Source organism: Dendrobium catenatum, unplaced genomic scaffold, assembly GCF_001605985.2.
Source record: "Dendrobium catenatum unplaced genomic scaffold, ASM160598v2 fragScaff_scaffold_1220, whole genome shotgun sequence".
In the NCBI taxonomy this organism is placed as follows: Eukaryota; Viridiplantae; Streptophyta; class Magnoliopsida; order Asparagales; family Orchidaceae; genus Dendrobium; species Dendrobium catenatum.
Genome location: NW_021319682.1, coordinates 8,946,085 through 8,961,723, shown reverse-complemented (window position 1 = coordinate 8,961,723; position 15,639 = coordinate 8,946,085). Strand labels below are relative to the sequence as shown.

The 15,639-nt window shown below is 41.2% G+C and overlaps 1 protein-coding gene across 2 annotated transcripts in view; it reads left to right on the top strand.

The window, feature by feature from the left end:
- The window catches only part of LOC110103921 (protein N-terminal glutamine amidohydrolase), a 30,702-nt gene extending 15,622 nt beyond the window's left edge, over positions 1–15,080 (top strand). The window contains exons 3-5 of one of the 2 annotated variants that reach the window (XM_020832809.2): positions 5,145–5,222; positions 5,510–5,655; positions 14,797–15,080. In XM_020832809.2, the coding sequence (XP_020688468.1) occupies positions 5,145–5,222; positions 5,510–5,655; positions 14,797–14,806 (234 nt within the window). In that variant the 3' untranslated portion in view covers positions 14,807–15,080. The remainder of the gene's footprint in view (positions 1–5,144; positions 5,223–5,509; positions 5,656–14,796) is intronic. The other variant, XM_020832810.2, reaches the window with a different exon arrangement.
- Positions 15,081–15,639: the final 559 nt, after the last annotated feature.

The window sequence follows — 15,639 nt, the reverse complement described above, 5'->3', positions numbered from 1 at the left end:
ACGATTTTCCATTCCTCCACAATCTTCGCAGGACGTTGCCTTAATTTTCGTCCTTGGCCTCGACGTTAAAGGGACGAAGGAATGATTTCTTCCAGTCTATTCTTCTTCCCGCACATGAGAGCTCTCCCATTCCTCTTCCTTCCACGATTAACCAGCCAAGCTTCCTCACAAATCCTCTCTTCCCCGCTTCCTTTTCGTTCCTGCTCCCTACAGATAGAAACCCCTACCTCCCTTCATCTGCAAGTCGACTGATCTTCCTCTGCCGTAAGAACCAAGCTCTCCTCGATGCTAATCCGTACTCCTAGCCATTTGATACCTCCATCCGATCCCCTAGTCCCATCCATACGGTAGCCTGAAGCCATCTTACAACCAAAACTACTGAACTCCACATCTCAAAACCAGGCACAATCTCACAGCTTGCACCGATTAATCCAACCGCAAGCCTCAATTACTCGACCCCCGAATCCTTCCACCTCAGAACCCTTCGAACCTCCACCCTACCTCAATTGATGTCTCGACCGAGCCTTTTCAGCCGATTCAAATCCTGCCGCTAGCCCTGTTACTGTCGAATTCCTAGCAACCTGATCTACCTAGAAGCCGCGAACCTCCATACATCTCTTCCTCTACCCTTCGATTAATCCACAACCAAGACCACCTCCTCGGCCTGATCTCCACGAGTCTTCTTCTATTTGACTCCATCAAGCCAACCTGCCTGACCTCTGACTCAACTCAAAATAGCAAGGTGAAATTTCTCATTTGCTATGTTAATTTGTTTAGCCAATTATGGTTGTAATTAATGTTAATTATTGTAATTATAATTATAATTATCATTATAGCAATAATAATAATTACAATGATTATTATTATGCAAAAGAAAAAAAAGAGAAAAAATGAACAAATAAAAAAAGAAGAATTATTGTGTATTTTCTCTATCGCCACAGCCTCGACATCGTCGCACAAAGTATAGACCCTCAAACTCAAAATCTTATCCTCGGCGTTTGTGACGCGTTGGGAAATCTCATATACATGCTTTTCTTAGCGTTGTAGGAGGAAACCTTTCGCAACACTTGCGGCGAGGCAGATAGGCCCTGTGCACATTTTTCTTAGCGTGACAAGGGAAACTTTAAGTACCCGTACGCCTCTCAGTGTCTGCCGTGAAAAAAATTTGCATTTCAAAGCAGGTACCTCTGAAGACCCATACATGCCTTTTTTGGCGTGTTGGGATTAAAGACTACTGCCTCGATGTCACCCGACACCTACCATACATGCTTTTTAGCATGGTGGGAAGGCCCAGCTCCCCAAATTTTTTCCTGAAGGGGGATATGTCAGGGTGCTACTGAAATTCAGAGTGAAGATGCACGTGATTGAAATTATAGGGAACCTTATTCAAACTGAACAATAGGGAACTGAATTTGAATTGAACAGCAGGGAACAAAACCCTAAATTTAAAAATGCACATTCAAATAAAGAAATGTGTGCCAAAAAATGATAAATTCAGTGCATTCAAACAAGTATAACAAGCTGGGGACTCGTTGTGAGAAGTTTTCACACATGAATGTCTTGCAAGCAACGATAGTCAACTGCAAAAGAAATAAGTACTTCCCATATGCAACAACAAAAAACTTGCAATGCAAATAATAGCCAGCTTGTTGACTGAAGTGGCGGCACTTGCAAACAAGAACATAATACCTATTGAGCACACAACAACTCACATAAAGGCGAGAAGTAATTAATGCAACAATGCCCCACAATCAACAGTAACAATGTCCTGTAAGCATACTTAACCATGCAAACAATAATGATTGATCATGCAGTGAGTGGCCAATCAAGATGCATTTGCAGAACTCGAAGCAAATGCAGTGTGCATACAATGGATATGCAAACAAACGTATTAAAATCTCTACAAAGGCTGACAAGAGATGCGATGGCCCCTCTAAAGTACGTCTGAAGGGGGTGTATTAAATACATACAAACAACTATCTAGCAAGCATATTTGATGTGAAACCAAATGCAAAAGGAGCTTGTTAAGTTGCAGAACTCGAAGCAAATGCAGTGTGCATACAATGGATATGCAAACAAACGCATTAAAATCTCTACAAAGGCTGACAAGAGATGCGATGGCCCCTCTAAAGTACGTCTGAAGGGGGTGTATTAAATACATACAAACAATTATCTAGCAAGTACATTAGTACCTTGCAAGTTTAGAAGAGAGATGTATGGTGAAGAGTAACTTGCTAGTTGACATGCATAAGGGAAATCAATGGTGAATGTGATTCAACTGGTAACCCACTTCAATATGCAGCTGAACAACTTAGCCCGCCTGCAAATGATAATATCTTTTGTATGCTTATGCATGCAACATGCAATAGATGTTGGAGCATTTCGTACAATCAATACAAGCAAGTGCATCAACCAACTACAAGCAAGAGTAGAAAATGTACAACTAGTGCAAACACCTACGAGCTACCGTAGGAGATTCGGTGCACCCATTACATGCTGCCGACCAACAAATGCAGGGAAATCGACAATAAATGCATGTCATTAGTAGTCAACAGCAACATGCAGATGAGCACGCTGGACGTGTAATGATTGTGAAGATGCCATTAATGTCAATGATAACCAAGCACCTAGCAGATGCACAAACTCCTTGCAGACGAGTACACTAACTCACCTGCAAACAACAATGCTCTTTACAGTCACCTACAACAACAATGATTGAGATAAGCATAAAAGCATGCTAAGTCTGCCAGAGCTGAAAGGTTTGTTGATCAAGTACGATTAAGTCCTCCAATTGATAATTTCAAAAGACTCTGATATTGGCAGTTGGGTATAAAGGCAACTTGATGTACGGAGGAAGCCTGTTGATACTTCATCAAAGCAAGGCTCCAACTGTGACGTGAAGCATGTATAATTGAATGATTCTGCAGAGTCAAAGAATGATCAGTTGAAGAAGTGTTTCATTTTATCATCTCTGTAGAAATATCGAAGACTTCTACCAACCGCAAGTGTCTGCAAGCTGTTGTAAGAAACCTATTGATTTGCTACTAGCAGGAGGCTCTAACTGTGACACCAAGCGTGTGAAGTTCTAAACGTGCAAAGTTGAATGATTCTATAGAGTCAAAGAATGAGCAGTTAAAAAAAACGTCTCATTCTATCATTTCTTCAGAAACACTGAAGTTCCCGAAGAAATGCCGTATTATTTGAATAAAAGACAAATACTCGTAGATTACAGCTTACAACTTAATGTTCTACACGTGCACCGTTAAAAGTTGCAGTTGTAGATTGAAGAAAGCCGCCCTTGGTTTCTATGCCAAAGACTACAGGAGAAACTTCCATGTCCTATATGCATATAAGATGTTAGAATGTCGTTGATATACAGAAAATTATCCGGTATATTGTCTTGTTCATGATTCAAGGAGGCTACCTTGCGACAAAGTGAGGAAAAAGAAATATAATAGTATACCAGGCGAGCCTTTGGTTTCATCAAATTATGATCTCTTATTTATCTCAAAACGATATCATGTTGTTTGGATGTCCTTATCTAGTCTAAGCAAGGATCAAGTGACTTATGAATCTAATCTCTAAGGTTGAAAAAAACAATCATAAGAAAGCTTGTTGGACTAAGTGATGTACTTGTAACTTATCAACAAAAGCAGAATGCAACTTATGTTATTGCTGCTAAGGATAAGGATGTAGCCTACACTAGAACAATGAAGTATCTTATGGTTGCGCTAGGTAATAATGCTACGATCTACCTATAAGCAAAAATACCATAGTCGATAATCACAAAAATACCCCTTTGCACTGCATACAAATATTTTAAAATGCCTTCATACATGCATTACATCAAGCATAATAATTCATGTAAAACACCCCTATTATGCATTAAAATACGTATTGATGTGCTTCCATGATAAGCATGCATTGACAATGTGCAGAGGGTTTCATTCTAGCATATCATGACATTGAAATTACAATTCAAAATGACCTCTTGCATGCATTGGTAGGATGCAGAGGATTTCATTCAAGCATGTCATTTGATGTTGCAATTACACCCCAAAACAACCTCCGGCATGTATTTGTAAGATGTCGAGGGTTTCATTCCATCGTGCCATCTGACATCGTAATTACATGTCAAAATGACCTCTCACATATATCGTTAAGATGCAGAGGTTTTCATTCAATAGTGTCATTTTACATTACAATCATAATTTAAAATGACATCTTGCATGCATTAGAAAGATGCAGAGGTTTCATTCAAGCATATCATTGGACATTGCAATTACATTTCAAAGTATCCTCCCCATGTATTTGCAATATGCAAAGGGCTTCATCCCAGTAATATCATGCATATATATAACAATCATATAAATGTATTGTGCAAAATGCATTCAATAGTATATACTCATATGGGCCCTGACAAGCGTGTTATGGTTACACACATGACGTCTGAGGATGCTACACGGGTTAACAAATGATCATAAGTTTGATCCCGATCCTCTGTTAGTAAATTGATAGAGTCGACAATGTTCAATCAATAAAAATATAATTGAGCAATGAATCAATGATTCAATATGATATAATCGATAGGGCACAAAGCCCTTTGTCTGATCGGGCTCATCATAATTCTCTCCACCATCTACTTTAAGTGCAAGATGATGAAATTTTCAATTTTAAATTATTAAATTTTTACGTATCAAACCTGTTGCTACTATATGTCGGATACTATGTATCTGTTTGATGATTGGCTTTAATCGAAAGTTTTCTCTTATTATCGGGAGGGGTAATTAGCTATAGGGACTTGCACCTATAGGAAACCTGAATCCGGATCATAAAGTACTCGCAGAATGAGGGCGAAATCTCTGGGTAGTGACTTATCTACAAACCAATCTGCCTTCTGAAAATTTACCTCGGAACCTAATTGTTAAAACTCTCCTCGGCGACTCGAAAAGGAAGAAAGAAAGGAAGGGGTCCGCAGAGAGGTTGGGGCAAGGATTTTCGGAGCCCTCAATTCAGTAATTTTTAGATTATGAAAATGTATGCTTGAGTGAATAGACAGGCACATGTTGCATAGATTTGCCGTTACTGATTGTGTTCTCTTTCATCTGCTTTCTATAGTGATTATTTTTTGTTTCATTTTTTAGATACCACTATGGAATCAGAAAGCAAGCAAATCATCAGATAAGTTGGTGATTTGGGATTATCATGTGATTTGCATTCAGGTAAATCTGAAGTATTTTGATGATTTACAGTTATCCAACTGCTTGTCTTTTAGCTATGTAAGGCTTTGTTTGGATTGAAGTGAAGGAAATGACCTGTAAACACAACAATTTATGGGTTGATTATGAATCTACAAGCCATTGATTTAAACTATTCAACCTTTTTTTTTTAATTTCCTTCTATTCAAGTTCCTACCATCTAAATGCTACCTAAAATTCTAAACAGTAGGCTTGGTTTAGTGACTTTAGTCAGTATGTTGTCATAATTTTCTTTGTGGACTGGTCTGTAGATTGTAAATCAGAAAAATGCTGAAGAAGGACGTTCATCTCACCTAATTTGGGATTTGGATTCCAGTCTTCCCTTCCCTCTTCCACTTGACCAGTATGTTTCAGAAACTTTTCGCCTACATTTACCACTGAAGTCTACGTATAAAAGGTAAATTTCAGTTTTTCGTGGTTCTTAGTCAATATATTTGGTTAGTTTCATTATTGGTTCATCTTTTTTTTATTTATTTTTTTATCATTATTATTATTATTATTATTATTATTATTATTATTTTATATTATTATTATTATTATTTTATTATTATTTATTACTTAGCCCATCCGAATTCTTTTATGACTGTTAGTTGCTATGTCACTGTGATGTGTAGAATGGGATTATCTGTTTTTCAAAAATTGCTGTATTGCTTTCCACTTGCACCTTTCCTTGAAACTTCCATGTCCATTTTGTCAATAATTTCTTTTCCTTTGAACTAAGCTAATCTTCACTGAAACACAGAATATGAATTGTTTTTCCTATTTAAAATCAGTCATTTTTTACTTGGTTAATCCAATTTTTTGTCCACGAGGAAAATACATGAGTATATGTTATAAAATGGGCATTCTTTTTTATGCCATTTATGGCATTGTGAGCATTGTAAGATTAGTTATAAAGCTCTCCCCTTCTGGATGAAATCCAATAAGGTTATCAATAGCCACAACATCTTGACTAATATTTTTTTTTTCCAATAATAAAGTAGCATTTAATTGTACATGATAAAGCTCTATAAGACAGCTATTCTGAGCACATAGTTAGGGCCTTCTACATATAAATAGGAAGGATTGTACGGCTTTTGATAAAGCTGACCTAGACATAAAATTCTACCTGGCAGAATGAAATCATGAATTTGAAAAAGTGGCCATGCTAAAGAAGCTATGAACTAAGTTCTGACTATATGAGGGTTACTTGTTTGAGAATGTCAGTTGTGTGAGAAAGCCAATCATCATCATCATCATCATCACCATCACCATAATTAGCCTTGTACCAATAAATTGCAGCCAGCTTTATGAATCTTTCTTTTTCATTTGTCCCTATCGAGCGTTGCCAGGGATCTTAAAATTACTCTTGACAAATCATTTTGAATAACTTATTGTCCATGTAATCATAGGTCTACCTATCTTAATGTAAATATGAAACTACTTTTTATGCCTTATTTTTGCTCCCCTCTAATCAACCATAAGCTTTAATAGAAATGGACATTTTATTCAGACATATTTTTCACTAACATCCATCATGACTTTGCTAATCATGATCAAATGAGTGAAAAATTAGTTTATCTCGATCGTCATAAAATATATAGATAATCCTTCATAATTATTTAATGGATTCATCATAAGCATTGATTCTGAAGCATGCAATCATTAGAAAAACTAGTGTTTTTAAATATAATGTAGGAAATACTTGAAGAAAACAACAACCAAACTGCTGTTTACAGCAGGAAAACAGCAGCCAACAGAGGAAAAACAGGGAAAACAGAGAGAAAACTTGAGAGAAATCACACCAAAATATTTGATATTAATGGTAGATGCAAGAAAAACAACCAAGATACAAGAGATCCTCTATTCGAGAGGAGGATCACACTCTCCCAATCTCTAGAAAACAATCTAGAGCCCTTGCCACAAGAGAAACCCAATAGAATTTTCAGAAAATTTCACATAACCCTAACCCACCCTAGCTTTTCCCCCTTAATGCATGAAATTCAAAATTAATACAAAAGGACCTAATTTCCCTTGCCGCCCCCCTTTTGGCTCCAAGATTGAATTTGAATATCAAGTGGACCCCACCCCTCTCTCCTAGATGCCGCCGGCCCCCTCCATCTGTAAACAAAATGAACCGGCCCAAGGGACTGGGCCGACTGGACCGGTCCATAGAGGACCGATCTAACATTACCGCCCTCCCAAAGAACCACCTTGTTCTCAAGGTGGAAGTCAGGAAACTATCGTTTCATCCGCTCGTATGACTCCCACGTGGCCTCGTAGTCAGGGAGGTTCTTCCATTTGATTAGGACTTCTATAGTTCCATCTGCTTTTTGACGAACCTCCATAAGCTCCAAAGGTTCCAATTTCATTTCCATCTCATCAGTTAATGTCCCTGGTAACTTCGAATTGGTAGCATAATCTCCAATGGCTCTCCTCAGCTGGGATACATGGAAAACGGGGTGTATCATTGCCTTAGGTGGTAGCTTCAAACGATATGTCACGACTCCAATTTTTTCCAACACTTCATAAGGACCAAAGTACCTTGGAGCAAGCTTCTCATTCCTTCGGTTGGCGATTGTTTTCTGTTGATATGGACGGAGTTTCAAAAACACCCTCTCGCCCACTTCAAACAGAATATCCTTCCGATACCCATCAGCTTGTTTCTTCATAATCTGTTGAGCTCTCAACAGATGTCTTTTTAACTCTTCAAGTATCTTATCACTCTCCTCCAAGTACTCCTCTACTGAAGAAACTGGAGTGCTACTCCTAAAATGCACCAAGTGGGGCGGATCCCTTACGTACAACACCTTGAACGGGGTCATCTGAGAAGCCGAAATGAAAAGAGGTATTGTACCAATACTCGGCCCATGATAGCCATTTAAGCTATGCTTGGGTGTCTCTAACGCAAAGCATCTCAGATAAGTCTCCAAGCTCCGGTTGACTACTTCTGTTTGACCATCCGTCTGTGGGTGGTAAGTAGTACTCCTTTTCAGCACAGTCCCCTACAGTCTGAACAATTCTTTCCAGAAATGGCTGAGGAACACTTTATCCCTGTCTGATACTATTGCTTATGGTACGCTGTGTAATCTGACTATCTCTCTGATGAATGCTGACGGTACTGTCATCGTAGTGTATGAATGGCGTAAAAGAATGAAGTGAGCATATTTGCTCAATCTATCCACCACCACCAAAATCACAGTGAATCCCTCAGAGCGGGGTAGCCCATCAATGAAGTCCATAAATACCTTCTCCCAGACTCGACCTGGTAAAGCCAATGGCTGCAGTAACCCCCCTGGTGACATAGCTAGATACTTATTCCTTTGGAAAACCTTGCACCTGGATACCATCTCTTCCACATCCTTATGCATACCTTTCTAGTACAGCTCTGCCGTCAGTCTTCTGTAGGTATTTAGCACTCCTGAATGACCTCCCACTGCAGTCCCATGAAACTCTTGGAGCAAATGTGGAATGTGAATTGATGTTCTTGGCAACACAAACCTCCCCTGGTACAACAATCTCTCCCCCTCCAATGAGTACCCTGGATGGCTTCCCTCTTCCTTTAGTAAGTCAGCCCTGATCTTGTCTAGTTCCTCATCTATGGCACTCTCCTCCTTGATGGCTTCCCAATCCAGCACCATTGGGACTAATACAACCATTGTCTGCAGCTCCCCCATGCACCTTGACAATGCATCTGCTTCCTTATTTTCTACCCCTGGCCTGTACTGAATCTCAAAATCATATCCCAGTAGTTTGGATAGCCACCTCTGATGCTCCTCTGTCACCATGCGTTGTTCCAGCAAATATTTCAGGCTCTATTGGTCGGTCCTGATGATGAAATGTCTCTCGAGTATATAGGGGCGCCACTTTTGGATGACCAAAATGATTGCCATTAATTCCCTCTCATAGACAGATTTCAATCGGGCTCTGGCAGTCAACACCTTACTAAAATAGGCAATGGGCCTATGACTATGCATCAACACTGCTCCTAATCCATACCCCGATGCATCTTTCTCTACTATGAAGTCCTGAGTAAAATCCGACAAAGCTAAGATCGGGACTTTGGTCATAGCTCTCTTCAACTTCTCGAATGCTATCGTGGCTGCCTCCCCCCATAGGAACTCATCTTTCTTTAACTGCTCAGTGAGTGGCCATGCTATAGTGTTGTATCCCTTTCACAAATCTTTTGTAGTACCCTGTAAGCCCTAGGAATCCCCTCAACTCCTTCAGATTTTTAGGCAGTGGCCACTTTAACATGGCTTTAATCTTGGACTAATCTGCTGTTATCCCTTCCTTGGATACCACGTGCCGCATGTACTCCACACTGGCTTGTGCGAAGCAGCACTTTCTCAAGTTAACCGTCAACTGGTGCTCCTGGAGAACCTCTAACACCTTCTTCAAATGCCCCCAATGCTCATCCTCTGTTCTGCTATACACTAGGATGTCATCGAAGAATACTAAAACAAATCGCCTGAGATACTGTTTGAAGATCTTATTCATGAGTACCTGGAACGTGGCTGGGGCATTGGTGAGGCCAAAGGGCATCACTAGGAACTCATAGTGGCCCTCATGAGTTCTAAAAGCGGTCTTGAGCACATTTTCTTTCTTCATTCGAATATGATGATATCCTGATTTCAAGTCGATCTTGCTGAAGATCACTGTTCCACTCAATTCATCTAACAGCTCGTCAATCACTGGTATAAGAAACTTATCAGGTACAATTTTCTTGTTGAGTGCGCGGTAATCTACACAGAACCGCCAGCTGCCATCCTTCTTCTTCACCAATAGAATAAGACTAGAGAATGGGCTAGTGCTGGGCCTGATGATCCATGCTTCCAGCATTTCTCTGATCAGCTTTTTTATTTCGTCTTTTTGAAACTGAGGGTAATGGTAAAGTCGTACGTTGACATGTGACCCTCCCTCCCTCAATGTGATGGCATGCTCCTGCTCCCTGGGTGGTGGCAACCTTAGAGGTGGTTGAAAAACCTCATAGAATTCATGGATCAAAGGCTGTACAGAGAGGGGTATGTCTCCCCCTTCCTCCAAACTCATTCCATCCAATCTGTGTAATTCCACCAAATAGCCTTCCCCCTCCTCCTGAATTGTCTTGATTAGGGATTTGAAAGAAACCCCTTCCTTGGTCAGTCCTGTATTACCTTGAATCATCCTCTTCCTTCCTCCCTTCACCAACTCCATCCTCAGAGTACCCCAATTGATCTTGGTTTCCCCCAAGGTTGGCAACCACTTCATCCCTAGGATGACATCCGTACTCTCCAATTTTAGGGGAAGGAAGTCTTCCTTCACTTGGATACCTTGGATCTTCACCACCACCCCTCTATAGACTCCTCTTCCCATTTCTACATTTCCTGTGCCCATCATCACCCCATAGCCTCCTGTATCTACTAAATCCATCCCCAGCAGCTCCACAATCTGGGTGGAAATGAAATTGTGGGTTGCCCCACTATCGATTAACACCACAACTTCACGGTCAGCTATCTCTCCTTTCACCTTCATAGTGTGACTCGGAGTGAATCCCACTACGGAGTTAAGAGAGACTTCTGTCACATCCAGATGCAGCTTTTCCTCCTCCACCTCAGAACCGCTCCCCCCCTCCCTCTTCGTCTTCCTCTTCTTCACAAACGATGAGAACTTGAAGAGTTCGATCCTTGCACTTATGCCCTGGCATGTATTTTTCGTCACATCGGAAACACAGCCCTTTTGTTCTATTCTCTTGTATTTCCTTCTCAGTAAGCTTCTTAAACTGCCCCCCATTTCCTCCTCCTGTTGCTTTTTTCCTTCGGAACTTCTTTCATCCCTCCTGTGGACGCTCCCTTGGAGGTTACGTGGGTAGTCGTCCACCTGTAAGTGCCTCATGAGCTACTATTCCTAGCTCCCTTCTCCATATTCTTTTGATTTTCATCCAGTTGTGCAAGCTTCATGGCCTCCCCCAGGTCCTTGGGCATCAGGACCTTCACCGCTGCTCTAACCTCTGCCTTTAACCCCTTCATGAAGTTCCCCTCCAGCACAATATCGGACAAGCGCTCTACCCTGCTGGCTAGCTGCTCAAATCTCTCTTGGTAGTCCGCCACAGACCCCTTCTGCACTAAGGCAAATAACTGCTCGTAAAAGTCTCCTCCTCGGTCGGTTTGGAAATGCTCTATCAAACTGTCCTTGAATTCTTCCCAGCTCTGATGCTGATGCCTCCTTTTCTCCTCTCCCTAGTGTCCTCACCAGTGTCCTCGTGTTTGAGATCTCAGATAATTTAGCTGCCGCTTGGAATTTCTCACATCATCTTCCGCCAAAATGCCATTCTCATGCTCCTCTGCTAATTTTTACTATACAGTCGAGATAAGGCATTAGAGGCTCCATTTATCTGGTTCTTCTTCCTCTTCTTCTCTGACACCAGCACAGTTAGCAGGCTGTGCCTCAATGAAGATGTCCTTAGCTCCCTCAAGTTAAAATTCCTCCAAAAGCTTTCCCTTTCCCACTGCTTCTCCATCACACCCTACCCTGACCTTGCCTGCTTTAAAGCTTCCATTGTCAATCCCGGTGAGAACATCCCCTTCGGACACATCCCTAGCGGGTTATTTCAGCAATTTAGGCCCATCTGATCAATCTCCTTCATCAGAAATCATGTTGATAGGAAATACTTGAGTTCGCAAGTGACCCTAAGGTAATACTTGAGTTCGCAAGCAACCCTAATCCAAATCGGAGATCAAACAGTGAAAATGTTGCTGTTCAGAACAGAAAACAACAGATTTCTGCTGTTTACAGCAGAAAAAGAACACTCATTCAGGGAAAATCTGAGAGAAAACTCAAAGAAAAGCTTGTATTCCACTAGACTATGAATAAAATAGGAAGATACAATTGATCCTCAATTCGAGAGGAGGATCGATCTCTCCCAAATCTCTAGACGCCGCTAGAGCCCAAAGAAATCCTAAATCTAAGAGATCTCAAATTTCAGCCAAATTCAAGATGCCCTAACCCTAGGAAAACAAAGTATTTAATGCATACAAATCAAAAGGAATTCTCTAAACAGTCCCTACATTCAATTTCCCTCCTAATCTTCCTCAAAATTCCTTCCTAAAACGCTCCCGCAAAGCTGGCGAATCGTACGACCTCCGCCCAGGCGAAAAATTTCACTGTTCCGCCCTTTTAAGCCGGTCCCGCCTGGACCGGATGGTCCGGTCCAGTGGACCGGTCTAATAATACTCCCCTCCCAAAGATTCACCTTGTCCGCAAGGTGGAAAGGCAACACCCTCCATTCCTTCTTCATCACAAACAGTAAGAACCTGAAGAGTTCGGTCCTTACACCTGTGCCCCGGTGTATACCTCTCGTCACATCTGAAACAAAGCTCCTTTGCCCTCTTCTCCTATAATTCTGTCTCAGTGAGCTTCTTGAAGTTGTCCCCACTCCCTTCTCCTACTGGCTTCTCCCTGGTGGTCTCATTAATGTTGCCTGATGCAAGCCCCTTGGGTGCTAAAAGAGTGGTCGTAGTCTTGTAAGAGCCTTTTGAGCTGCTGCTCCTGGCTCCCTTCTCCAGATTATTCTGATTTTCTACCAGTTATGCCAACTTCATTGCCTCCTCCAAGTCACTAGGCATCAGAACTTTCATTGCCGCTCGGATCTCTGCCTTCAACCCCTTCATGAAGTTCCCCTCCAATACGATATCTGATAATCGTTCCACCTTACTAGCCAGGTGCTCGAACCGCTCACGATAGTTTGCTACTGATCCCTCCTGCACAAGAGCAAAGAACTGCTCATAGAAATCTCCTCCCCGGTCGGTTTGGAAACGTTATATTACGCAGTTTTTGAATTCCCTTCAGTTCCTGATAGGCCTCCTCTGATCTCTCCACTGATACCACGACAGGGCTTTTCCTTACAAGCACAATCCGGCTGCGATCAACTTCTCCTCCTCCGTCAGCCCATTGACGGCGAAGTATCTCTCCACCTTGTAAATCCACCCATACGCATCTTCTCCTTCGAATATGGGCATCTTCAACTGCTCACCTTCTGGTCGCCCCCATTGCCTCGGATTCTTCCATAGTTTCCCCTCTCCCAAGTGCTAGGTGCACCCCATGTTTCCCGGTCCTCCCTTGCTCTATCATAGCCCAAACCCCCTTCGAAATTCCCCCTTCTGTCTTCCAAATCAGCACCTCGACGACTATAGTATCCCTCCTGGCATTCCCCATATCCACCCCCTCTTTCTTCCCTCTGGATAGGCTCCAGATGGAGCCTTCTCTCTCATTCCATGATTTCCACCTCATCTTCCTCCCTACGAATTTCTGAATTCGTACTTTTCCCTTCCCCTCTTGCCACAAAAGCCGCCGTTTGATTTTGAATTTCAAACATCTTCTTCAGCATGTCTCGGAGATCGGCGATTTGTCCTTCCATGGAGGAAATCATTTCCTCCACCATCGTTTTGATTTGATTCATCTCCCCTTCAAGCCATTCCTCCAGAGCATCCACCTTTTTGGCCGCCATCACAATTCGGCATTTGAAAAATCACAAATTCTGGATTTGGAACTTCAAAAACAGCAATTCCCCTTCCTTCCGGGTAATAGATCCTTTTATTAACATAACTATCAATTGAGAGAAAATAAGAAAAACACCTACATTTTCCCTCAGCTTCCTTCCTCTTGTGATTCTGATGCTGATGCCTCCTTTTCTCCTCTCCCTAGTGTCCTCACCAGTGTCCTCGTGTTTGAGATCTCAGATAATTTAGCTGCCGCTTGGAATTTCTCACATCATCTTCCGCAAAATGCCATTCTCATGCTCCTCTGCTAATTTCTACTCCACAGTCGAGATAAGGCATTAGAGGCTCCATTGCTCTTGTTCTTCTTCCTCTCTTTTCTGACACCAGCACAGTTAGCAGGCTGTGCCTCAATGAAGATATCCTTAGCTCCCTCAAGTTAAAATTCCTCCAAAAGCTTTCCCTTTCCCACTGCTTCTCCATCACACTCTACCCTGACCTTGCCTGCTTTAAAGCTTCCATTGTCAATCCCGGTGAGAACATCCTCTTCAGCCACATCCCTAGCGGGTTATTTCAGCAACTTAGGCCCATCTGATCAATCTCCTTCATAAAAAATCATGTCTCCGTGCAGATTCTGGCAATCCTCTGGTCGATCTCCTTCTGCCTCCATCTGTCCACTTGTGCCTTAACATTCCATCTTACAGGGAGGGCCACTATTGTCTTCAGGAGTTATCCAAGTTTCCAAAGAAATCAAATGAAGTTTTACATGATTGAATTTAACAACGAATTTGTGAAGCCGCCTGACCCAAAGGATGACATTGAAGACCAGAATTAAGTTGGTGCCATTGTGAAATCACAAAAGATGCTAGGGACTAATGTGGAGGTTTTTAACAACTGTGAACCTGTGTGAAGTGAAATATGCTTTAAACTTGGGGGAATTTTGGTGGTGATTACCCTAACATAATCTCCAAATTTGGTAAAACTTAAGATAATGCATGCAGTTATCTTAAGACCTGCTTGATTCTGGAATCAACTTTGTAAAATTCTCTCGTATCTTATTTTCCAGTTTTCATCTCTTTTTTTAGATGGAAGTGAAAATAACCTTGATGAGTATGTTCGGATTCGTGCTGCTGATGCCATGACCGATATTAATGCTTTGGTTGATGGTTTATACTCGAACAAGTATGGTGTATTGATTAGTGAAGCCATGTTGGAGGCTTTCTTTTCTCTTATACATTAATTAGGGATTTCTCTTTTTTCCTTCGTAACCTGCTTTTCTATGTAAGGTGAATCTGTTTAATGTACACTGCAATTTTTTAATTGTACAGATTTATATCATAAATAAGAAAAAAGTTAAGTGATACATAAATTTGGGCGTGAGAAAAGTTTGGCTTGTGAAGGATTGCTTTGCTTTCTTGTTTCATCCATATTATTTTCTATATAATGAGGATAAGGTTTTAGGCCAGGGCAAATAATATGCTTGTTTTGTTTGGAATGATATCCGAACCACCATTTGAAGTTTTTTATCTCGCCACTTGAGATCTTTTGTCCTTGGGAACTCTCGTTTCAGACCTTGTTCTTCATTTGTTATGCTTATGATCTGTCTCAAGCACATATCAACGGCATGTCTCACTTCTCATTCAACTTTGATTTCCACTTTCATCTCTTGTTGATCTCATATACTGCTCAGCCGATCTTGAACAACTTTGAGGAGCTCATTGATTGCCTATGTAGTTTGTGATTTTTTTTTATGGTAGTGCAGCATCCACTCAGGCTTTTTTTGGGACGGCTTTCTTATTGCTTCTTAAAACAGCTTTTTCGACGTTGTCGAATTAAAATTATGCAAACTAAACAACTTCAATTAAATCAAAATTGGCTCAGTTGGAAACTTATCGGCGATCGACGGGATGATTTTGCAAGCCAAATTT